Source organism: Pongo abelii, chromosome 14 (assembly GCF_028885655.2).
Source record: "Pongo abelii isolate AG06213 chromosome 14, NHGRI_mPonAbe1-v2.0_pri, whole genome shotgun sequence".
NCBI lineage: Eukaryota > Metazoa > Chordata > Mammalia > Primates > Hominidae > Pongo > Pongo abelii.
In genome coordinates this window covers 97807316-97834339 of record NC_071999.2, presented here as the reverse complement: position 1 = coordinate 97834339, position 27024 = coordinate 97807316, and the positions used below count along the sequence as shown (strand labels likewise).

Genomic DNA, 27024 nt, shown 5'->3' with positions numbered 1-27024 from the left:
ATACATACAAATATATTTTGTAATTTATCTATGTGTACATGTAGATATCCACACATATACATACTCATATAATGTTTTATACACAGGATCATATCATACATCCTGGTGAAGTAAGAGGCAGAGCTCGTCTCTGGAGGCCAAGTTCGGACACCAGACCAAATTAGCAACTAGCTAAAACAGGGATGGGGCAGAAGCAGCTTTCTGTGAGACACCCCTACAGTGTGCCATGGCAACACCCAGGAGCTGCTGCCTCTTTCCACAGCCATGACCAGATGACCCAGAAATGGCTACCCTTTTCCTAGAAATTTCTGCATAAACCACCCCTTAATCTGCATGTAATTAGAAGTAGGTATAAACACAACTTACAGAACTGCCCTGAGCTGCTACTCTCAACACATTGCCTATGGAGTAGCTCTGCTCTGCAGGAGCAGTCACAGAGCTGGAACACTGCCTGAGCTGTAACACCCCCGGACCTGGAACACTGCTGCTTCAAAAAAGCTGTTTTCTTCTACCGTGGGTTGACCCTTAAGTTCTTTCCTGGGCAAAGCAAGAAACCCTCCCAGCCTAAGCCCCAGTTTGGGCCTCACCTGTCCTGCATCACTGGGTTCTCATTTTTTTTTTTTAATGCCATAGACTTTTCCCATTATTTTGCTTGCTTCTCTAACTCCTATCCTCCTCATTACCTCCACTCACAGCTTGTCCTTCCCAGATAATCAGGTACAGCAAATAATTACGCATTCTTTTCTGTTTCCTCCATGTTCACATGTCCATGTACTTTTCACATAAGCACATTTACACACATTTATATATATGTATCTATTTCTAAACATAAAGATAGTATATTTAAAATGGAATCATTTACAAAAATAGGGCATTATATGTGCTTCGATTTGTTTCACTTTCTCAGTCTCATAATATGACATCAAAATCCTTTCATATCAATGGATAGAGCTTGAATGCATTACTTATGAACCTTGCATAATCTTCCACAGTGTGCGTGTGTGATTGTATCCTAATGTATTCAACATTCCCCCAGTTGGATATTTACTTCTTTCCAGTATTGTGATCTGAATGTTGCCAAAAATATAAACAACCTTGTTCTGCATCTTTGAAAACTATTAGTGCTTTTATTTTAATATAATAAAGTCCCAAGAATTTGACTGTTGGGTTAAAGTCTATAAAATAACTCCAGGCTAACCAAGGAAGGAGGGGAGTTGTTGGTGAGAGAATAGGACTGAGAATTTGAAAGGCAGATAAATAGTCTTGATGATTATATTAAAGAAATTAATCAAGCCTACCATGGAAGGAATTAGACCCTGAGAAAATCAGGTTACCACTGAGTTTTTGAAAGGTTATTCTGAGGCTCTGAGGCTCAATGGTTATTCTGGTGATGGAATGGGATGGGATAGGGCAGTGGAGGAGAGATGGAGACTGGATGAGGTAAGACTAACTAGGACATATCTACCTGCAATCATCTCCAAGCAAGAATATGATAGTTGGCTACATAAAAGAGCAACTCAAACCTATTTGAGACATATTTAGGTTATAAAATCAATAGGAATCAGGATTGGAAATTTGGTGGGAGGTAAAGTAAGCGTCAAGGATGACTCTTAGGTTTCTAAGTGGATGTACTAAAGAGTACCCAGGTTCGGGAGACAAGACCATGAGTTCAGTTCTGGATTTCTGGGTTTTAAAGAGTCTTTGTGACATTCTGAGAGAAAGTGTCAAGTAGAAAGCCGGTGCTCAGAGATTTCTTGGATACATATAAACAAGGTGGTAATTGAACCTGAGAAATCAATTTCTACCAGGCTGATGTGACAAGGGTCTCTAAAGTGACTCTAGGAATCAACTACTTTTTATGTCCCAAAAGCCTGAAATCATCAGAGGTAGAGAAAATGAGGGGAAAGGAAAGGAGAAAAGACATGACTGCTCTCCACGTTCTGTCTTGTATTACGAATGGTGGAAAATGATGAAAAGAAGATACAGTTACTATCATCATCTGGCCAAGTCTGACTATTTAGGCACTTGAGAAAGTATTTTAAAGGGGGGTGGGGGGCACTTTCTTACTTATTTCAATTTTTTCATAAATATAAACTTAGTGGCTTCATTTTTAAAATTTTGCTTGCTTGTAGTATAATATGAAGGCTTGTGATTTATTTCTTTATTTATTTATTTACTTATTTATTTATGACAGAGTCTCTGTCTGTCACCCAGGCTGGAGTGCAGTGGCACGATCTCAGCTCACTGCACTTTCCGCCTCCCGGGTTCAAGCGATCCTCGTGCCTCAGCCTCCTGAGTAGCTGGGATTATAGGTGTGCACCTCCATGCCCAGCTAATTTTTGTATTTTTAGTACCGCCTGGGTTTCACCATGTTTCCCAGGCTGGTCTCAAACTCCTGACCTCAGGTAATCTCCCTGCCTTGGCCTCCCAAAGTGCTGGGATTACAGGCGTGAGCCACCACATCTGGCTGCTTATTTTTTATTTTTGTTTGTATTCATTCATCTCTTACATTTAACATGATCTCTTTTTTTTTCAACAGCCTTAATAATTCTAAGATGGCGGATTAGTAAATTATGGCCAGGAGTGTCCTTTATTGTCTCTGAACAGGGTAAGAGTGATTCTGTGATACCCCTAATACCTCTTTGTTCTAAGGCTACTCAGCTGATGATCAGTGTATGAAAAAGCCAATAGCAAAGTCAGAGGACACCAGGCAGTGGGGTGGAAGGCTTTTCTGTATTATCTTCTGTTCTGGGTTATGGATTTTCCAATGTGAGTGAAGGACACTGTATCAGAGATTACTGATGACTGTGATGTGCATTTTAATTACATAGATTATATTGTTTGTTGATCAACAAATGATGAAGATATCACATTCTAATCCATATTACATATTATGGATTTTAAAAATATTTATGATTCATACTTTCACCTAAGTTAGTGAGAAACACCAATATATTCAAATTATATATATATATACACACACACACACACACACACACACACTAAACTGGAAACAACTTTGCTCTTGGTATATGCTCTTAACTAGAGAATCCACCTTAATGGTCCTTGTGAATATAATAATTCTCAGTGCATATCGATAAATCGTTGAATAAAATGGTTGCTTGGTATAAAGCTAGAAGCATAGCATCCAGACAAAGATATTTGTCTGAGACATGTTTACTCTCATCTCTCTGGAAATAAACCACTTTTAGGAGGTCAAGATAATGTTTAGTCCTATTTTCACATTGCTGCACCTGCAAAAAACTAACTCAATCAAATGCACATAGATTTTTCAAAGGGATTCAGTTTCTGAACTGTGTTCTTAGAGTCCTTGGGAAATTTTAGCGTGACCAATCCTTCTTTAATGTGGGGGACACATCGGAGGATGATCACAGCTGCCAATGGCCTAGCTATAAACCTGAAGCTACCCAGCCAGATACCAGGCCACATTCCCTTCAATATCCCCCAAAATAAATTTGCTGTGGCCCAAACCCCAAATAATGCACAATTATTAAAATGACCACTTTGGGAAGTAATGAAACGTACCTCAGAGTAGCATTTTTCTAAGTGTTTTTAGCAGAAAATCCATAAGTTGTTCAGTCAAAAATGGGCTTCTTGGTTAAATATATACTGGAAATGCTTTACTTAATACAGTTAACGGGTATTTTTAAATAGCAATATTTCTTTATTATTATTATTATGCTTTAACTTCTAGGGTACATGTGAACAACGTGCCGGTTTGATACATATGTATACATGTGCCATGTTGGTTTGCTGCACCCATTAACTCATCATTTACATTAGGTATTTCTCCTAATGCTATCCCTCTCCCAGTCCCCCACCCCCTGACAGGCCCCAGTGTATGATGTTCCCCGCCCTGTGTCCAAGTGATCTCATTGTTCAGTTCCCACCATGAGTGAGAACATGAGGTGTTTGGTTTTCTGTCCTTGTGATAGTTTGCTGAGAATGATGGTTTCCAGCTTCAGCCATGTCCCTGCAAAGGACATGAACTCATCCTTTTTTATAGCTGCATAGTATTCCATGGTGTATATGTGCCACATTTTCTTAATCCAGTCTATCATTGATGGACATCTGAGTTGGTTCCAAGTCTTTGCTATTGTGAATAGTGCCACAATAAACATACGTGTGCATGTGTCTTTATAGTAGCACGATTTGTATAATCCTTTGGGTATATACCCAGTAATGGGAATGCTGGGTCAAATGGTATTTCTAGTTCTAGATCCTTGAGGAATTGCCACACCGTCTTCCACAATGGTTGAACTAATTTACACTCCCACCAACAGTGTAAAAGCATTCCTTTAAATAGCAGGATTTCTTAGAGACTTTGACATGATCTGCGTGGAAACCACCCACGTTTCCCTCTAGGAGATGACTATTGTGTGTAGGCTTTCCCTGAACTTAATTAAGATCATGCAACTTTTTTTTTTCTTCAAAGAATACCTATTAACATCTAAATGAACATGAGTGAACTACAAAAAAAGCAGTTTTAAAAACTTCTTTAGATGAACCACGTGGATTCTGTAAATGAGAAATATACGTGTACAATCTAAAGGCAACTAGTTTGTCAGTGAAGCCTCAGTCCTGCCCCAGGCCCTGGGCAGCTTGGGCTGCCTTAGAACCCAGACAGTACATGCAGTGGAGAAGCCCAAATGCCTGATGTTTGCATTCCTGAATTAAGAAGTGGAAGATGAAAGATGTAGCATGGGAACACTCTCAGAGCTATTTAGAATAGATTATATACACCTCTACCAAAATGTGGTTTTAATATTTATTATTTTTCTCTTGCCCTTATTTCCAATAACCTAATTTGATAAGCAGGATTTTTGACAGGACTGAAGATAAATGCAGATACAACATTAATAATATCAGAGTATTTATCTGCATAAAAGTTTAAATGGAAGCATTCTGTGCATTCATTAGAAGAATCATAGATTATCACAGTTGTCTTGCTGTGCTCTCATGGAAGATGTGAAGTGTTAGTAATTTAAGATTCAATAAAATATTATAAATGCCAGAAATTAAGTCTAATTCAATGCATTAAATCAAGAAGTTTCTGCTGTGGCATTTGAGGTCATTTCAGTTTAACAAATATTGCCAGACACTTTAACAATCACTGGGGATAAAGAAATGACAAAGTCTAGTGAATTATCTGTATAAGCTTCGAGTTTTACTGGTGAGGTAGACATAGAAGAATGTTCAACACAACATGGGGTTAAGAGGAATGGCTGAAGTGCTGCATGTACTTTAATAGACCTGGAACACGACAGGAAGGGAGGGCAAGTCAGGAGACTTGGAATGAGATTGATATGTGACAAGGGTGGTATCACGACAAAGGGAACTCTACACCATGCTATGAGGCTTGTATTTTTTCAGACAGATATAAAGAAGGCCAAGCTACAGGCAAAAAGATCAATTTGGAGACAATTGCTATGGTCCAGGCAATGCATGATAAAGGCTAGATTTCTTAAGTTGATGATCAGATATTCACTGGGGAATCATAGACGAATCAAGACTTCAACTCTAGGGATACAGTGGTGAGCACAACCAACAGTCTCTTGCCTTTGGGCATTTGCAAATCAATATAACATATAGACAATAAATAATTGCATTTATGCAAAATGCTGTAAAAGAGAAGTTACAGCGTTACCAGTTTACATTACAAAGTTACCCATCCTTTTCTACAGAGGAAAGCTTCCCATAGGTAGTGGTATCTATTCGCAGCACAGAAATGAAGAGTAGCATTAACATTAGCTAGATAAAGGTGCTTGGGAGGATAGCCGGCGGAAAGCCTATTTCATTCAAAACACCAACAAGAGTCGTGAGAGAAGACCGAATGCTAAAGGAACCAAGAGAACTCCAGCATGGCTAGAGCAAGGGAGTATTACGAGTGGTGCCAGACAAAGGTGAAGCGGTAGTAAAGGCCAGAATGTGCAAAGTACTAAAGGTCAGCATAAAGGCTTTTAAATTTCATTCTAAGGTCAATAAAAACCATTGGAAGATTTCAAGCATAATATATTTTATCTTTTAAAAATAGTATTCTGACTTCTGTGTAGAGAGTAGACTAGTGAGGTTAAAGTGCTCATGGAAAAGTGAGTTAACCTATTGGAGTGTCAGCAGTGTAGCTGCATGCCCAGCTGGTAACACCCAATGTCTAGCAGTGCCTAGGACACTGCAAACACTCAATATACATTACTTGAATATTTGAATGAATGTTTGAGATTATCCTCTTACTTAAATGTATCAGACTCATAAATTTCTTAAATAACAAAAATAGTTTTTCAGGATCTGAAAGCTGAGCATCCATGGGGAAAACAAACAAAACCTTTGATATATGAGAACATTTTTTATCTGAAGGACCTTGTAGTGTTAAAGACAAAATGTTTCTAAAAACATATTTAATATGTCATAGTGAATGACAAATTAAATGACACATTCTTCCTCTGAGTCTCCAAAGCCTCAGAAAGAGTATGCCAACAGAAAGAACAAACCCACACATAGAAATTACTTCCTGGCATATACCGGTTTTCTGTTTGCATGAGTCAATTTTCAAAAGTATACATTGTAATTTTTTTATAACAGCTTTATTGTTATATAGTTCACAGAACATAAAATTCGCCCTTTTGAAGTGCACAATTCAGTGAATTTTATTATATTCACAGAGTAGTGCAACCATCAGCATTATCTAATTTTACAATATTTTTGTTACCCCCTCCAAAAAAACCCATATTGCCTTAGCAGTAACTCCCCAGTCCCCTGCGCCTCTTAGCCCCTGGCAACTATTAATCTACTTTCTATCTCCATGAATTTGCTGTCCTGGACATTTCATATAAGTAGAATCTTACAATATGTGGTCTTTTGAGACTGACTTCTTTCACAAAACACATTAAAGTAATTAATTAGGAGGCCATTAGACTGAGATGGCATCAGCTTTCTGGACTCCGACATATACATACGGAAACCCAACTCAGAGTAAACAGTCATACCCCAGGGAAAAAATAAAAAATAAAAAAACGTACACTTAACCGATCAGAAACAGCCAAGGAATCTCTACCTAGGACTTTAAGACTATGTCCTCCCTTTATCAATCAAATATTGCCTTTGTCTTGTTTCCATGAATACCTTATAAACACTTTTCCCTCACACACCTTTGGTGAGGTCCCAATCACTTGAGGTCTGGCACTGCCCAATTCATTAACTCCCGTCTGCTCAGCTATCTACTTTAAAATTTTAATATGCCTAAGTTTATTTATCAAGGTCCAATAATATTGTGGCATGTAACAGTACTTCGTTCCTTTTTATTGCCAAAAAATATTCCATTATATGTATATAGAACATTTTATTTATCCATTCATCAGTTGATAGACATTTAGGTTGTTTCCAGTTTTTGACGATTAGGAGTATGTTGTGATGATCATCTATATATGTTTTTTTGTGGATATATATATTATGTTATCTTGGGAATATACCTTGGCATGAAATTAGCTGGGTCAAATGCTAGCTCTCAATTTAACTTTTTGAGGAACTGCCAAAGTGTTTTCCAAAGTGACTGCAGCATTTTACATTCCCTCCAGCAATGTTTGCATGCTCAGTTTTTTCCACAGCATCACAAACAGTTTGCTACTATGTATCTTTGCTTTTATTATTTTTTTTTGAGACAGGGCCTCGCTCTGTCACCCAAGCTGGAGTGCAGTGGCGCGATCATGGCTCACTGCAGCCTGATGTCCCAGGCTTATGTGATCCTCACACATAAGCTTCCTGAGCAGCTGGGACCACAGGTGTGCCAACATGCCTACCTAATCTTAATTTTTTTTGTAGAGATGGTGTCTCGCTATGTTGCTCAGGCTGGTCTTGACCTCGTAGCCTTAAGCAATCCTCCCACCTCGGCCTCCCAAAGCACTGGGATTACAGGCTGAGCTATCATGTCCAGCTTGTTTATCTTTTTTAATATAGCCAACCTACTCAGTGTGAAGCAGTATCTCATTGTCTCAGTGTGGTTTTGATTTATATGCCACTAATGACTAACGATGTTAAACATCTTTTCATTTGCTTATCACTCATTTGTACAGCCTTCTTTGGAGAATGTGTATGCCCATCTTCTGCTGGGTTAATTTTTAATTGATGGGTTGTAAGAGTTGTCTAATTGTATTAATTAGTGCCTGAATATAAACATTAACTTAGACCGTGTCATATATTGACAGTAATGTCTTATTCCTGATTTTAAAGCAAATGTATCCAGTAATTCCACTGTGCTCTTGGAATTATATAATAAGCCTACAGTTTTTTCCAGTTTTCTATTTCTATTATGTTTCATCTTCAATTTTTATATCTATTTCTATGATGTTTTTATCTTAATTTATTGTTACATGTATATTGTTGCTATTTGGCACATTCCTAACTACTCCATATTCACTATGGATTGCATTCAAATTGTTACAAAGTATATATTTTCATTCCTTGTTTTTCATTTTCTTTTTTGTTTTTGCCCTTTATTCATCCTGTGGGAACATCTTCTTCAACTCTCAGTTCCCACATTTGCAGCATATTACATCTGCTCAATTATCTCATGATTTATTGATTTCTCCCCTACTTGGGGAGCAGTTAAATGAATTCAAGTTTCTAACACTTCCCAGCAAAAAAGTCCCATCCATCACAAGCAATCTATTTTCTTGAGACCTTTTATTTCTCAGTGTGTTAGGTCAAAGTATAATTTCCAAAAAAAATTAAAAATATGACTCTAAAAAATATGTAATGAGCAGTTGTGAAATATTTTTTGCTTAATTTCTTAATGAGGGAACAAACAGCACAATCAAGCTGCTTGAAAGGTGAATACCAGAGATTAGCATTACACTCCTTACAAGAAGAAACACTGCAATATTAATGTCAGATTTACAAGATGATTGACACTTTTCAGATAAAACAATAACTTTTTGGTTTGTTTTCTCAATCAGGCAAATATCACTTATAACTCTATGGGGCAAAAATTATTTGCGACTTATCAATCTTCTGTAAATTAAATCTAACTTTAAAGATCTTAGTATGGTCTGTAAAGTGATGAAATAGTAAGTAAAAAAAAAAAAAAAAAAATTACATGTACCTAGGGCCAGGTGCGGTGGATCATGCCTGTAATCCAAACACTTTGGAAGGCCAAGGTGGGCAGATCATGAGGTCAGGAGATCAAGACCATCCTGGCCAACATGGTGAAAATCTGTCTCTACTACAAACACAAAAATTAGCTGTGCATGGTGGCGCACACCTATAGTCCCAGCTACCAGGGAAGCCGAGGCAGGAGAATTGCTTGAACTCAGGAGGCGGAGGTTGCAAGGAGCCGAGATCGTGCCACTGCACTCCAACCTGGGCGACAAGAGCAAAACTCTATCTCAAAAAAAAAAAAAAAAAAAAAAAAGAAAGAAAGAAAGAAAAAAAGAAAAAAAATTACATGTACCTAGAGATGGCTCAAGGAGCTCACCTCAAATAATTGGAGGAGTATAAGTAATATTTTTCATTCTTTTCAGGTTTTGGGTAATTTTTCTTAACAGTTACTACTTTATTATTGGAAATTATAACTACATGTCATTTGGAAATATGGGGGGGTTGTTTTTAGAGTCCTTTTTCATCCAAGTAAGAGAATAAAGGTTTCCTATTCTTAGACCAAAACCTGAAGGTAACATTGAAACGCACAAATCCTTCCCCCAACGATGATATCCAGCATCAAACATCTACTGCTGATCTGATGAAATGAGTTTGGATCATCTCTAAATCAGACTATCCATATTGTGCCTCCACCGTACAGACAAATGTCACTGAAGAGTTTAGTACACATCCTAATACTGACTCTATCAAAACCTACCATGCTTTCTATTGATATTTTCCTTGGGTAATCTTTCAACAAAAAGTGCCGCATCTGCTTATTACACAGAGAGTAGCTGAAAATAGAATAAGGAGAATAGCAGGCCCAAATTTTTGAAAGTGGGAGGTACCACCTCTCTCAAAAGATAGGTGCTAAAGAGTTAGATGTTAGCAGCCAGACTTTCTGATTCACGAAGTCAGAATCATAAATGTGAACAGTCAGAAGGGGAAAAATGTGAGTGGAACAAAATATCCCACAGTTAGACTACACATTCCTGAAATGTGAAGACTTTGAAAATTCCTATTATTTCTTCCTTAGTTGTTAAAAATGAAAACAGAGAAGGGAGTATAAACCTTCTCCATCCTCACACCTCTTACACCACCCTTCCCATGCATAGCTGAAGCCAGCCAGACACAAGACCAAGAAGGGAACTGACAGTTGGAGTCTTCTCTGATCATCCCTAGATAGATTAGGTCTCCAAGGTCAAATAATGCAAAGTTTTGTTAAAGAGAAAGAGGATCAGTGGCCAATGTTGTAGACTTGCATTCCTCCACTGTAGAACTTCTCAACTATTGACCAAGAATGATCACAGGTGTGGAAAGAGATTTTCCTTCTTGTTTATTGAGTCAATTAGGAAGGGGTTAGGGTAGCCAGAGGCCCTGGCTATCCACTCTGGCCTACAGAGCTTAGTCCTTACTCCGAGGATCATGTAATATGACTATTGACTTTGTGGTCAAGACATGGAGAAAGTTGAGAGGCACTGTTTTTCTTGTCCCATCTTGAGTGAGGTTGTCCTTGGTTTTCAAGCCCTGAGAAGTTTTAGGCAGGAGGCTCACAATGGTACTCTGTGGTTTTCTGTGGCCATGGAGTTCTGGCAATTTGAGGTGACTCATCAGAGGCTTTGGAAGTCATGGAAGGTCCAATGACTGCCATGATGCTGTATGTAATACTGATCCTGGGGGCCCCATGGCCAGCAGAGGCAGCAATGCCGTGGGAGCTTAGCCCACACCCAGGTCCCCTAGGAATGTTCTGTGACAGGGGTGGATCATGCCTTCTATAGTCATATAAAAACTGAAAGTGAAGGGGTAGAAAACGATATTCATTCCATGCAAATGGAAACCAAAAGAGTATAGAGGTAGTACTTAGATGAAATAGACTTTATGTCAAAACTGTAAAAAGAGACAAAGAAGGGCATTATATAATGACAAAAGGATCAATTTTAAAATGTTGCATAAGAGTTGCAAATATGTATGCACCCAACATTGACACACCTAGATAAAAAGGTACATATTAATAGATACAAAGCCAGAAACGGACTGCAATACAATAGTATTGCAAAGAGTAGAGGACTTCAATACTCTACTTTCAACAATGGCTAGATCAACCAGAAAGAAAATCAATAAGGAAACATTAAATTTGAACTACACTTCAGACCAAATGGACCTTAAAGAAATATACAGATAATTCTATACAAAGGATCATAAGAGAATAAAATGAATAAGTATATGCAAACAAATCAGATAACCTAGAACAAATGGAAAAATGCCTAGAAACATACAAACTACCAAGACTGAATCATGAAGAAATAGAGAATCTGAATAGACCAATAAGGATTAAGGAAATTGAATGAAACATTTTAAAATAATTCCCCATTATATAAAATCCCAGATGAATGGCTCCACAGTTGAATTCCACCAAACGTTTAAAGGAACTAGCACCAATCCTTCTCAAGCTCTTTAAAAAGTCAAAGAGGAAGATATACTGCCAAATTCATTTTATAAGGCCAGCATTACCCTGATACAAAAGCCAGATAAGGACACTAAAAGAAAATAAAAGTACATATCATTATCCCTTATGAACACAGATTCAAAAATCTTCAACAAAATGCTGGCAAACCATACTCAACAGCAGTGACATTTATCCCTGGGATGCAAGGATGATTCACCATATACAAAGACATAAACGTGATATACCACTTTAACAGAATGAATGACAAAAATAATATGATCTCAATAAACACACACAAAAAAGCATTTGATACAATTCAATATTCTTTCATGACAAAAACTCTCGACAAATAAGTTATAGAAGGAATTTATCTCAATACAATAAGGGCCATATATCACAATCCCACAGCTAACATTATACTCAATAGTGAAAAGTTGAAACCTTTCCCTGTAATATCAGGAAGAAGACAAGAGTGTCCACTCTTGCCACTTCTATTTAACATAGTACTTGAATTTGTTGCCAGAGCAAATTAGGCAAGAAAACTCAATAAAAGGCATCCAAATAAAAAGGGAAACAGCTAAATTGCCTCTTTTCAGATAACATGATCTTATTTATAGAAAACCCTAAATACTCCAAGAAAAAAATGTGATAAATAATAAACAAATTTGGTAAACAAATAATAAACAAACTTTATTAAATGACCAACAGGCATATTTTTAAATGCTTAATATCACTAATCAAAATAAACATACAATCTGTAGAACTTCCATACACTAAGAGCAAGCTATCAGAAAAAGAATTCAAGAAAACAATCCCATTTATAACCACTACCAAAAAATCACTTAGAAAATAAGTTTAACAAAGGAAGTTGAAGATTTGTACACTGAAAACTATAAAAATTGATGAAAAATTGAAGAGGATGAACATAAGTAGAATGATGTCCATGTTCTTGAATTAGAAGAGTTAATATTATTAAAATGTCCAGTACCTAAAGCCATCTATAGATTCAGTGCAATCTCTATCAAAGTACCAATGAAATTTTTCACAGAAATAGAGAAAAAAATCCTAAAATTTGTATGGAACCACAAAAGACTACAAATAGCTAAAGCAATATTGTGCAATAAGAACAAGGCATCACACTGCCTGACTTCAAAATATACTACAAAGTTATAATAAACAAAATATCATGGTACAAGTATAAAGACAGACGTGCAGACCACTGGAACAGAATTAAGATCCCAGAAATAAATTTATGCATCTCTAGTTAATTGATTTTGGACTAACATAAAACTTGAAACTGTAAAAGTACTAGTAGAAAACATAGGAAAAAAATGTTCTTGACATTAGTCTTAGCAAGATTTTTTGGATATGACCCCAAAAGTACAGGCCACAAGAGCAAAAATAGACAAATGAGATTTCTTCAAGCTAAAATGCTATGCATATCCAAGGAAACAATCAACAGAGTGAAGAGACAACCTGTGGAATAAGGGAAAATATTTGCAAACCATCATCTGATAAGGGCTTCATAGCCAAAATACATAAGGAACTCAAACACTCAATAACAATAAAACAAATAACCTTAACCACAGCAGAGGGCCTGAATTTAGACATTTCTCCAAAGAAAACATACAAATGGCCAAGAGGTGTATGTTTAAATGTTTAATATTATGAATCAACAGGGAAATGCAAATTAAAACCACAATGAGATATTATTTCAAATCTGTTAAAATGGATATTACCAGAAAGACAAAAGAATAACAAGTGTTCTGAGGATGTGGAGAAAGGGGGAAACCTGTACACTATTGGCAGGAATGTTACTTTGTACAGGTGTTATGAAGAAAAGTGTGGTGGTTCCTCAAAAAATTAAAAATAGAACTACCATATGCTACAGCAATTATCCTTTTGGGTATACATCGAAAAGATATGAAATCAGTATGTGGAAGAGATGTCTGAACTCCTATGTTTATTGCACCAGTATTCACAATAGTCAAGATACAGAATCAATCTAAGTGTCCATCAACAGATGAATAGATAAAGCAGATGTGAGATATATACATACGATTCTGCACAGCCAATGAAACAATCAACATAATGTAGAGAGAACCTATGGAATAAGAGAATACACACACACAAACACACACACACAGTGGAATATTATTAAGCCTTAAAAAAGAAAGAAATTCTGTCATTTGCAGCAACATGGACGAATCTAGAAGGAATTATGCTAAGTGAAATAAGTCAGGCAGAGAAAGACAAATGTTGTATGAATCTCATTTTTATGTAGAATCTAAAAAAGTCAAACTCAAAGGAGCAAAGAAAATGGTGTTTGCCAGGGCTGAGGCTGAGGACATGTTGGTCAAAAAGTAAGAAGTTTCAATTAGACAGAAAGAATGAGTTCTGGAGATCTATTGTACAGCATTGTGACTATAGTTAATAACAATGTATTATACACTTGAACTTTCTCAGAGAGTAGATTTTAAACATTCTCACTAAAAAATGTGTACATGAGGTGAAGGATATCTTAATTAGCTTGACTTTAATTATTTCACATATATCAAAATATCATGTTGTACACCATAAATACATATAATTTTTGACAATTAAAAAGTAGTTAAACGAAAAATAAATTAAATTGTGGAAAGACATACACATGGGTTTATGCAGTATCAATTTAGAGAGCATTTACCCCACAAAAGTAGCAGGAGGATTGTCAAAGCAGCTGAAAGCATCAGTGATGAACCTGAAGACCTATTCACATAAAATTCAATCAGAAATTATTTCAGAAAAATTCAAAAGAATCACTAGGCATTATTAAAAATTTCTTATTCCCAGGAGACAAACAGCTCATAATATTGGGATAAGAGATTGTTTGCTCAAAGAAACCTCAATAACTTAACAAAAGCAAATGCACATTTGACACATAATTTGATTGAGGAAGAATGTAAGGGGTTCTTTTCCCTTTTACATTTAGAATTAAATGGGAGTGAGTAACTTGGAAAGAAGAAGATGTCAAGAAAAGTGACAGAATAATAGCCTGCAAATACTTAAAGGTAAAGATGGCCAGGACTTATTTCCTATCTTCACAACATTACGTTCTAGTATACCATGGGTGACTATTATACATATAATCCTTCACCATATGGATAAACTTTCCAGCAACTTGAGATGTCCACAAACGTGATGGACCACTCTTCTAGGAGGCCTCTGCTCAGATTCTGCCTTATAGACCTTCAGACCTTCACAAGATATTTAATATTTTTATCTCTCTCGGGAAATTATGTAAAAATAAATAACTGTGATTATCAGTCTTTATTCTCAAGTAACTCACACCACAATATTTAACAGAAAGACAAAATCACAAAATAATCATGCAACACTTTCAAAATTCTATGAACTGTTTAAACAAAAAGTATTCAAACTTCTGCAAACAGGGACAATTTGACTTCCTGTTTTCCTAATTGAATGCCCTTTATTTCCTTCTCCTGCCTAATTGCCCTGGCCAGAACTTCCAACATTATGTTGAATAGGAGTGGTGAGAGAGGGCATCCTTGTCTTGTGCCCGTTTTCAAAGGGAATGCTTCCAGTTTTTGCCCATTCAGTATGATATCGGCTGTGGGTTTGTCATAGATAGCTCTTACTATTTTGAGATACGTCCCATCAATACCTAACTTCTTGAGAGTTTTTAGCATGAAGCGTTGTTGAATTTTGTCGAAGGCCTTTTCTGCATCTATTGAGATAATCATGTGGTTTTTGTCTTTGGTTCTGTTTATATGCTGGATTACATTTATTGATTTGCGTATATTGAACCAGCCTTGCATCCCAGGGATGAAGCCCACTTGATCATGGTGGATAAGCTTTTTGATGTGCTGCTGGCATGACTGTATATCTAGAAAACCCCATTGTCTCAGCCCAAAATCTCCTTGAGCTGATAAGCAACTTCAGCAAAGTCTCAGGATAAAAAATCAATGTACAAAAATCACAAGCATTCTTATATACCAATAACAGACAAACAGAGAGCCAAATCATGAGTGAACTCCCATTCACAATTGTTTCAAAGAGAATCAAATACCTAGGAATCCAACTTACAAGAGACATGAAGGACCTCTTCAAGGAGAACTACAAACCACTGCTCAATGAAATAAAACAGGATACAAACAAATGGAAGAACATTCCATGCTCACGGGTAGGAAGAATCAATATCATGAAAATGGCCATACTGCCCAAGGTAATTTATAGATTCAATGCTATCCCCATCAAGCTACCAATGATTTTCTTCACAGAATTGGAAAAAACTACTTTAAAGTTCATATGGAACCAAAAAAGAGCCCGCATCGCCAAGTCAATCCTAAGCCAAAAGAACAAAGCTGGAGGCATCACGCTACCTGACTTCAAACTGTACTACAAGGCTACAGTAACCAAAACAGCATGGTACTGGTACCAAAACAGAGATATAGATCAATGGAACAGAACAGAGCCCTCAGAAATAACGCCGCTTATCTACAACTATCTGATCTTTGACAAACCTGAGAAAAACAAGCAATGGGGAAAGGATTCCCTATTTAATAAATGGTGCTGGGAAAACTGGCTAGCCGTATGTAGAAAGCTGAAACTGGATCCCTTCCTTACACCTTATACAAAAATTAATTCAAGATGGATTAAAGACTTAAACGTTAGACCTAAAACCATAAAAACCCTAGAAGAAAACCTAGGCATTACCATTCAGGACATAGGCATGGGCAAGGACTTCATGTCTAAAACACCAAAAGCAATGGCAACAAAAGCCAAAATTGACAAATGGGATCTAATTAAACTAAAGAGCTTCTGCAGAGCAAAAGAAACTACCATCAGAGTGAACAGGCAACCTACAAAATGGGAGAAAATTTTCACAACCTACTCATCTGACAAAGGGCTAATATCCAGAATCTACAATGAACTCAAATTTACAAGAAAAAAACAAACAACCCCATCAAAAAGTGGGCGAAGGACATGAACAGACACTTCTCAAAAGAAGACATTTATGCAGCCAAAAAACACATGAAAAAATGCTCACCATCACTGGCCATCAGAGAAATACAAATTAAAACCACAATGAGATATCATCTCACACCAGTTAGAATGGCAATCATTAAAAAGTCAGGAAACAACAGGTGCTGGAGAGGATGTGGAGAAATAGGAACACTTTAACACTGTTGGTGGGACTGTAAACTAGTTCAACCATTGTGGAAGTCAGTGTGGCGATTCCTCAGGGATCTAGAACTAGAAATACCATTTGACCCAGCATTCCCATTACTGGGTATATACCCAGAGGACTATAAATCATGCTGCTATAAAGACACATGCACACGTATATTTATTGTGGCACTATTCACAATAGCAAAGACTTGGAGCCAACCCAAATGTCCAACAATGATAGTAGACTGGATTAAGAAAATGTGGCACATATACACCATGGAATACTATGCAGCCATAAAAAATGATGAGTTCAAGTCCTTTGCAGGGACATGGATGAAATTGGAAATCATCATTCTCAGTAAACTATCACAAGGACAAAAAACCACACACTGCATGTTCTCACTCATAGGTGGGAATTGAACAATGAGAACACATGGACACAGGAAGGGGAACATCACACTCTGGAGACTGTTGTGGGGTGGGGGGAGGGGGAAGGGATAGCATTAGGAGATATACCTAATGCTAAATGATGAGTTAATGGGTGCAGCACACCAGCATGGCACGTGTATACATATGTAACTAACCTGCACATTGTGCACATGTACCCTAAAACTTAAAGTATAATAATAATAAAATAAAAAAATAAGTATTCAAACTTGTTACCTGCCCCTAAAGAATTTTGGACTTGTCTCATATGAGGTACATGAGTCTTCATTAGCCCTGACCACTGCTAATCGCCTCAGGAGAGGTTCCACTCACCACTATCACCACTCCACTAGCACAGCCCACACATGCAGGGGTCAAATCTCCAAAATAAGAAGGATTCAGATCTAATCAGGCATGTGAAGAAAATTCCTACCAGCAGAGGCTGAAATATCACAGAACTACCTCAACAGAGTGTCAAATTTATGATATCTGAACAGAAAATCCATGCACAATAAAATTACCCTTTGACTTGCCTCTAATCAGAAAACATCTCATTCCATATCTGAAAAAAACAAAATTACCTTCATATTAAAAACAGAAACAATTAATTGTCACTACACACTTAATATGGCCACATCTGGCGTAAGAAGTTCCTTAACACTATTTAGTGACCAGAAGTTGGTGAGTGAAAATCTTTAGAAATGATCTCTACATAGAACTGTGAGAACAGATAACCCTCCTGTGGTCTAATGAATCTTCCTTTTCTGCTTTATTAGCTTACAGTGTTTTCTATAAATCAAAGTCAGCCCACTTTCATTGGATTCTTTCAGAGCTGACTTTCACACCAGGAGCTTATATTTTCCCCTCTCAATTGTTACAAATTTAATTCTTATGCCTTTTCTTTTTCTTTGTCAATTCCCAGTCTTATTCCTCAGAAGAGCCATGTACTAAATCATAAGTTCAATATCAACCCACCACATATGTTAAACAAAAACTAAGCAAAGGTAAAAATAATATATTTCAACACTACTAATAGTTACTGTAGAATGTATTGCATTTAGATATCTAAAATTAAAATATCTAAAATTGCAATGGTATTTTGAATGAAATTTTGTCCAACCACCCATGGGCTTTGTCTATGAGGTAGCTTATATAAAACCTTTGGTCACATCTTCCACCTTGTAGCAGCCAAGTCCAAATATGAACATGAATGAAAGCTCCCCCACTAAAACATTTTTATTTCAGAAACAATATCTTGTCAGCTTTTCATATATTATGGAAACTGGAGCAACCATAGAGATTCTACTTATTCATTCCAATCTCTTCTCTGTCTAAAGTTTATACACTCTGATCTGAGTCATGCTCAAAAGAACACACTCTACATATCCAACATTAATTTCAAAATAATTTCATCCATGTTTGAACCTCTCTAGGAACCAACTCTGGTATCATTCTATTTCACCCGGAGAATGAGATGTCCTTTCTTTAACCCAGGGGGCCTCACCCTCAGGTCTGTGGCATCACGGGAGCTGTAAAGTCACTGAAATTATATGCAGTATTTGGCATGTGCCTGTGTGTCAGCATGTGTTACTTTTCTAGGAAAAGGGCATATTAGCCTTCTTCTTATTGTGAAAGCGTCATGGCCACGAGAAGGTGATGCACTCTGCCACCTCTTCTTCATCACTCAAAAACTCCCACACTGCACTAGATTGACTGACGCTAAGCAAATGTCATGACTTTTGTCAAGTTCATGTGTGATAGTTACTGTAGAATGTATTGCATTTAGATATCTAAATTTAAAATATCTAAAATTGCAATGGCATTGTATTTTAATTAGGTTACTTTGGAGACTGAGATTTTGAGAATTCTTCCCTAACCTTTTTTCTTCTCTAGTACCTATATTTGCAAAATCTCATGTACTTTGACATTTTAGGAAAATGCATATCATATCATTGAATAAATTGGACAAAATTAGCATTTTGTCCTAAATAATCCAGGCTGCTATTTTAACTTTTCTTTTATTGAAAGTATAGTTTAAACACCTAAAAACACTTAATAAATTTACTATGCTTGCTGTCTACAGATTCGGATAAATGTCTGAGGAAGGGTACAGAGGAAGTGATAAGATATTAGTTTCCTTAACAGTTAATTAAAGTATGTTAGTATATATTGTACAATTCACTGTAAAGTCATTTTTGATAGGTTTTAGTGATAGAATTATATAGTAATTCTAAAGTAATTTGAGTACAACCAGCTGAAACTCTACTAATATTGCATAGATAGAATAGGTGAAAGACTTTTCTGTAAGAAAAAACAGAATGGGAGTTTTTTTGTTGAAAATTGTGCTTCTGATCTTGGGAGGCCGAGGCGGGTGGATCACGAAGTCAGGAGCTTGAGACCAACCTGGCCAACATGGTGAAACCCTGTGTCTACTAAAGACACAAAAAATTAGCTGGGCGTGGTGATGCATGCCTGTAATTCCAGCTACTCAGGAGGCTGAGGCAGGAGAATTGCTTAAACCCGGGAGGCGGAGGATGCAGTGAGCCAAGATCGTGCCATTGCACTCCAGCCTGGGTGACAGGGCGAGACTCCATCTCAAAAAAAAAAAAGAAAACACCTTTTTTTTTTTTTCCTAAAACTGTATAGAATCAATATTTAGCTGTGTTTCCTGGTAACATTTGTTCTATTTAGAACATCTTGAAACAATGTTATTAAACCAGACTGTATGTTCTTATGCCTTTAATAAGTTAAAGGGTCAAATTATAGCAAGAAATAATATATTAAATGTAATTACTAAGAAATAGGATTTCAAAAAACATGAAGTATTTACCAAATGAATTAATAATTTATTAACAAGAGGGTAATCTATCTATATCCATTAATATTAAAAATACATTAGAGACTTGTCTAATATTTTCTGAAAATATCAATTTTTTTCTCATTCATAAAGAAAATTACAAGTATTTGTTTAATTAAATGATTATTTAAAATATTTTTTGAGCTCTACACCCCTAAGAAATAAATGTTTACTTTGGGAGCATTTAAAACATCAGAGAAGGCCAGGCGTGGTGGCTCAGGCCTGTAATCCCAGCACTTTGGGAGGCCAAGGCAGGCAGATCACGAAGTCAGGAGTTTGAGACCAGACTGTCCAATATAGTGAAACCCCGTGTCTACTAAAACTACAAAAATTAGCCGGGCATGGTGGCGGGCACCTGTAGTCCCAGCTGCTCGGGAGGCTGAGGCAGGAGAATCGCTTCACGGGATGTGGAGGTTGCAGTGAGCCGAGATCATGCCACTGCACTCCAGCCTGGCAACAGAGTGAGACTTCATTTCAAATAAAAAGAAAAAAAATCAGAAAAATCAGTGAATTATTTCTAAATAATATAATGTGATAGTGATAATTGGTAAAATGTAAACACTATGCACAAGACATTAAGTGTGTAAGTTCATCTTATTCTCACAAGGATACTATTATGGTATTACATCGCCCCATCTAACCAAAGAGGAAACTGAAGCAAACAGATAAAATAAGCAAATGCGTAAACTCAGAGCTAGTAAGAGGCAGAGACAGATGTGAAATCCAATTTAACACTAGGACTTGTGCTTTTAATTCCCACTCTTTGCTACCTCTCTTCTTCTGCTTTATTAAATCAAACTTTGTCTTAATAAAATCACAGAATTATGAAATTAAAAAAATTCTCCTGTAAATTAACTTTTGTTTCTGTAAACATTAACCAAATATAAGGTACTTATGATTTTTCTCAGAAAACTAAACTTTTTTTCCAGTTGAAATTCATCCAACAGTTGTATATATATATATATATCAAGTATCTCCACAGATATTTTAAAGCGAAAATATGTATTTATGGAGGAGTAGACTTGGAAGTACTAGATCTCAGAGATTTCTTTGGGAATGTGAGAAAGTCATTATTTGCTGGCTTTCCAGTAATTTATTTTGAATTTGTTAAATTCATCGGTGTGCGAACTGGTTATCAAAGTTTGATAAAGAGCTTATAAATCACTTTGAAGTCGGTAGAAATAAATATTCCTGGGTCAATTTTCAAGGAGTTTAAAATCAGTTTCTTCTTCTGTTCCCATAAGTAAAAAGAGAACTCAGTTGTTTTATTTAGAAAATCCATAATTTATCAGTAATAATTTATGTTTCTCAAAATAGTCATAGGACTATTATATAAAATCAGACTATTTATTTAAAAAAGAGCACTCTTTGAAAATACAGCAGAGAGTTTTACATGATAAAAGTTGTGTATAAAACTTCTTTAGGAAACATAAACCTGATTCTAATACTTTGAGACACTAAAGTCACCTGCTTCACCGAGGTCTGCTCAGGGCCTTCCTTAGAATAAGGAGAGAAAAGAGTAAGGTTATCAGGTACCAACTGCCTACCAGTGTCAGACTCTGACCAACACTGTCCTATTTAAGTTATTCCTCCCTTCCTTTTCACATAGGACAAACAGGCTTAAGGGTTTTAGAAGCTGACCCAGCCCACATGACTAATGGGTAGCAAACTCAGGATTTGAAAGCTTGCCTGTCTACTGCAAACTTTTATTTTAGTCTTTGAAATAGGAAACGCAGAAGATTTTCTACAGGATAGATTTTAAGGACACAAAAAGGCCCTTCAGGTTTCCAAAATACATAGGAAAAAAGGTCTTGAAAACCTATTCACTTACATATATTAGAAGGCCCTGGCCCTGGGACATTAAATTATCATGCCCCAAGTTAATAATCAAATCTGGACTTGGTCTCCGATTTCTTGCGCTTACTTTCCCTTTTGGAGATACTCAATAAAATAATATGAGCATTTTGATCGGGCTCAGTGGCTCATGCCTGTAATCCCAGCACTTTGGGAGGCCGAGGCGGGTGGGTCACGAGGTCAGGAGATCCAGACCATCCTGGCTAACACGGTGAAACCCCGTCTCTACTAAAAAAAATACAAACAAATTAGCTGGGCGTGGTGGCGGGCGCCCGTAGTCCCAGCTACATGGGAGGCTGAGGCAGAAGAATGGCGTGAACCCGGGAGGCAGAGCTTGCAGTGAGCCGAGATCACGCCACTGCACTCCAGCCTGGGTGACAGAGCAAGACTCCGTCAAAATAACAATAATAATAATAATAACAATAATAATAATAAGAGCATTTTGTTCCCTGGATCTAAATGCTTATTTTTCAAGGAAATACTTGAAACCACAGCAGTCATTGGTACCTCCTTTTGAGATGGTTTATTGTATCCCTTCCGGAGGTTCTGGGCCATGTACAATTTTCATAAAAGGATGTGAGAAGACAAGTAGACCAGGCCATTACATCAAGTTGAGAACCCGGTTCATTGTATAGGGATACCCAGCTGAATGAAGCAGGGAGTAGGAGTTAAATTTCAGCCCACACGTTACCCTATGGTGCTGTGCTGAATCCACCTAAAGGTGGTGTCGTTTCTAATTTTCAGAAAGGAATCATAAAGGCTCACGCAGGACCTGGAAAGTCCCTGAAGGTTAGGAAGAGAAGGCGAAAAAGTGTTTGGACATAAAGCTTTTCAGATTCTATCAGTCATTAATTAAAGGAATTGAATCAAATTCTGTTTAAAAGTAATGAAATCCTCAGGCGAGGTGGCTCATGCCTGTAATTCCAGCACTTTGGGAAGCCGAGGCAGGTGGATCACCTGAGGTCAAGAGTTCAAGACCAGTCTGACCAACATAGAGAAACTCCCTCTTTACTGAAATTTTCTGCTTAAAGCTAATTGATGAGAATGCTTGTTAATTCGGTAAATCAATACCAGCCTAAGGAGATGTCTTTTGTTGACACTGGATAGTATAATTTTATTTCAGGGGAAAATGTTTAGTAGAACCATCAGCATGCTATCCTATTTCACTCTGGGATATGAGAACTATTACTAAGGGAGCCAGTGAATATTTAGAAAAATGGTTCTATGTAAGGTGGGACAAATAGAAAACTCTCACATGTTTTGATTTGATGATTGTGTTTTAAAAACTTTTCAGTCTGCTAGGAATAAAATACCATGACCGTGTATATACTACATTTTAAAAATTATCACACCATCACTGTGACAGATTTTGGAGCATCTCTGAAGAAACTCTTTTGAACACTAAGCTATCAAGTCTTAACTTCAGGGATATATAACTGTCGTTTTCCATTTTAAAGCCAAATACTTTTGAAATTCTAACAATAACTACCCATTTTTGGAGTACCAGGTACCATACTAAGTAGTTTGCATGCATAATGCCTATATTCCCAAAAAAGGATACTTCAAATGTTGTATGTTACTATTTCCTTTTTATCACTGAGGAAACTGAGGTGCAAATAGGCCAAAGGGACTCACCTAATTTCATTTAGCTAACTACTGGTAGGCTAAAGATTCAAATCTATGCTGTTCCTGATTTCAAACCTGAGCTCTTGCCGCGTCACAGAGCTCACCCTTTCAGCAGACTTCTACTTAGGAGAGAATATGGTATTTCAGCTAATCAAAATGTTATCACAAGATATAAAAAATATAATATCTTGGATTGAATATATCAACGGACACATTCTCCTACTATTTCCTAAAGTATATCATGGCTAATATTTGAATTACAAGAAGTCAGACTGGAAATGTGGAGTTCCTACTTACCTGTTCCAATAATTTTTGTCCGTTGAGGTGAGCCTGTAATACAGCATCATTAACAAGCAAGTGAAAGTTCAGGAGCACGTGTTCAATGTCGTATGTTCCATGCATTGCATCGGACAGTTCTTCCAACGACCGGATATATGCATGCCAGTGTGGATTAAGCTCCGCCATGTGCGCCAGGCAGCCTCGCATGACATTGAGGCAGTATTCCATACAAGGCTTAGTGAGCGTCAGGCCCTGGCAGTGGGGGCAGTATTGCATCTTCAGGAGGGCTCTGCTGCACTCTTTGGAGAAGTGCAGATAGTCTGTGGTGTTGATGACTTCAATGCCCAGATTGAGTGCCTGCAGAAAGGTGCGGCTGGGCAGCAGGGACCTCCCCATCTGTCCCATTACTCTTTTGGGAATATTACCAAATGGACTCACATCCCTGCGAGCCATCCGGATGCATTCTGAGTATTCCAGGGAACTGTCAGTCACACCAGGGCTAATGAGGTAGTTGTAGACCAGAGGAAAAAGACTGTCAAAAAATCTGTTTACAAATTCTTCAGGATTAACATCTGCACCAAATAAATACAGCCCCACATCAGTGAAGAACTCCTGAACCGAAGCAGCAGCCTCCAAGGCCATGTTCCTGTAGGTATTGCAAAAAAGTATAATGGTGTAATTTTCTGCTTGTTTGATGAGAGTTTCAAGGGTTTCTGTAACACAAGCAGAGGCAAAAGATGAGAAGGTTTAGTATTCATGCTAACACTGTCCATCTGCTCCAGACGTTAAATGACTCATCAAAACTAATCTAAGGATCTAAATTGTAATTCTCAGCCTACTCAACCAAATTCAGTTTTCCAAGGATAATGACCGGACAACAATGACCATTGCCTACAACACACAAGTTTTATAGAGACATGTTTCTAGAATCACAATCTGTTTAGAAGTAATGAAATCACCAGGTGCGGTGGCTCATGCCTGTAATTCCAGCACTTTGGGAAGCCGAGGGAGGTGGATCACCCGAGGTTAAGAGTTCGAGACCAGCCAGACCAACATGGGGAAACCCCCTCTCTATTAAAAATACAAAAATTACCCAGGCATGGTGGCAGATGCCTGTAATCCCAGTTACTTGGGAGGCTGAGGCAGAAGAATCATTTGAACCCGGGAGGTGGAGGTTGCAGTGACCTGAGATTGCACCATTGCACTCCAGCCTTGGTGACAGAGTGAGACTCTGTCTCAAAATTTAAAAAAAAGTAATGAAAGAAAAAATAAGTTACATGTATAGTAGTTTCTGACTTTATTCTATAGTCATTCATAACTCACTAATGATAGAAAAAAGTGTCATTGAGAAATTTATTTCATAATCTGACTTCATTATAAAAGATGGTCACATTAAGTACTTAATTCACCACCTGCTAGATTTTTATAATTTTTCAAATCTTTTTCTTTTCCAGAATGAAAGCTAGTAGATTACACACTGGTTGCTACAAAAGGAGGTTAGATTCCCAAAGGAAAACCAGACAATCCTTAGACCTCCTCACATGTTCTAACTGAAGAGAAAGTAAAGCATTCATTTTCAAAGTATCCAAAAATTATCACACTTTGTTAAGCAGTGGGAAACCCATGAGTGCTATTATTTGATGAAAATAAATTATTGTGACCACATTATTAATCATATCCTTTTTCTTATCATCTTATCTTCAAAGACTTTACTGTGGGATATTTTGTTTCTTACTTAAATAACTGATGATCTCAAGTCAATTTATCCACAGAAACAACCAAGAATAATTTACACATAAATTAAGGGAGAAAATCTAAAAATAGAAAGTTGGAATAATCAGCAAGTCAAAATGGTATATCAAAATGAGGCATTAAGCAACAGTAAACACCTTGGATATATTAGTAATTACATTTCATAATTAGCCTAAATAAGGATACTGGACTGTTTCAATATATAATAATAAAATATATTCAATAAAATTATCTCCTATAGTCCCAATCATATAGTCATTTTCAATTAGGTTGTAAAAGATCACGCAATAACTTAGTAATCTAAACACTGTTTGAGTATATTACAAAAATAGGTGGAAGAAGAGTAGGAAAAAACAAAATGGAATAACAAAACGCAGAGGTGCAGAGATAGCTACTAATGAAGCAGAACTGTGTCGTGAATATGCCACAGAGTCCAAGTACAAATAAATAATAACACAATATCATGAATTCTGATACTGATCTAATTCACATTGATTTCCAGGCTTTAGTGTGATATATTAAGGTGTATCTACCCTGCAATGAAAGGTAACAGCTTTTAAAAGTAATTGCAATTCTGTTTCAACAGAGTACATATAAATTGTTAGGTAGAGCTCATGTGTTATCTATGCATCGCTAGTAACTAGTTCCTCAATAAAAATATGAAAGAATGAAAATGGGATGATAATGAGAAGGCTTCAGTTGAGATTAGCAGCTCTATCTTGTCAGCTAGCATTAATGCCAGGTTTCCCCAAATGGCCTGATCACCTGGGCTTCATGGGGAAAAAAAACAGATTGTCAGGTCTCTGCATTTGAAATTCTAACTCAGTAGGTTCGTCTTGGTTCAGGAATCTATATTTAACAAGCAGCCCAGGTGATTCTTTTAACCTGGCCAGTTTTTGAAACATTGCGGTTGCAAATACGTGTAAAATATTCTCTCTACTCTTACAGAGTTGTTCAGCAAGCATTCCACTGTGATAACCCGACCCCACAGCTGCAGTCTCAGCCACTACACTCTGTTTTCACAGATCCACAGGACAAAGTGTGAAAATGGAATTGAATCTTTGTGGCTTGAACTACAATAAAACTGCCAAGCCTGTATGTTTCTCCTTAAAATAGGTCATTTTTCTGAGCAGTTTGTGTGTGGCTAAGAATCTCGAAGTGGGTCACAAATAATTTTACTTACCAATAATGGTTAAATCACAATGTTTTAAAATTATTTAATTTGTTAAAGATAAAATAAGGATAGATTCAAAGATATCCTATATCACAGGCATTCTTACATGCTTTCCGCCCAGGTTTCTAAGATATGTGCTATGTGTGTTCATGTGACTGACAATTGCCGTATTATTCTTAGTGGAATAAAGGTTGAACATTGCTGAATCAGGCAATACTGATGTTCCATCAGATTTCTGCCAACTCTAAACGATGTTTACACATGCAATTTTTATAAAGGCAAGAATAA

The 27024-nt window shown here is 36.9% G+C and overlaps 1 protein-coding gene across 7 annotated transcripts in view; it reads right to left on the bottom strand.

Annotated features, from left to right (window-relative positions):
* GPC5 (glypican 5) overlaps positions 1–27024 on the bottom strand; it is a 1453242-nt gene that overhangs the window by 1129512 nt on the left and 296706 nt on the right. For all 7 annotated transcript variants that reach the window (XM_063714990.1, XM_054529150.2, XM_024231053.3 and 4 more), the window contains exon 3: positions 23829–24523. In XM_063714990.1, coding sequence (XP_063571060.1) covers positions 23829–24523 — 695 coding nt within the window. The remainder of the gene's footprint in view (positions 1–23828; positions 24524–27024) is intronic.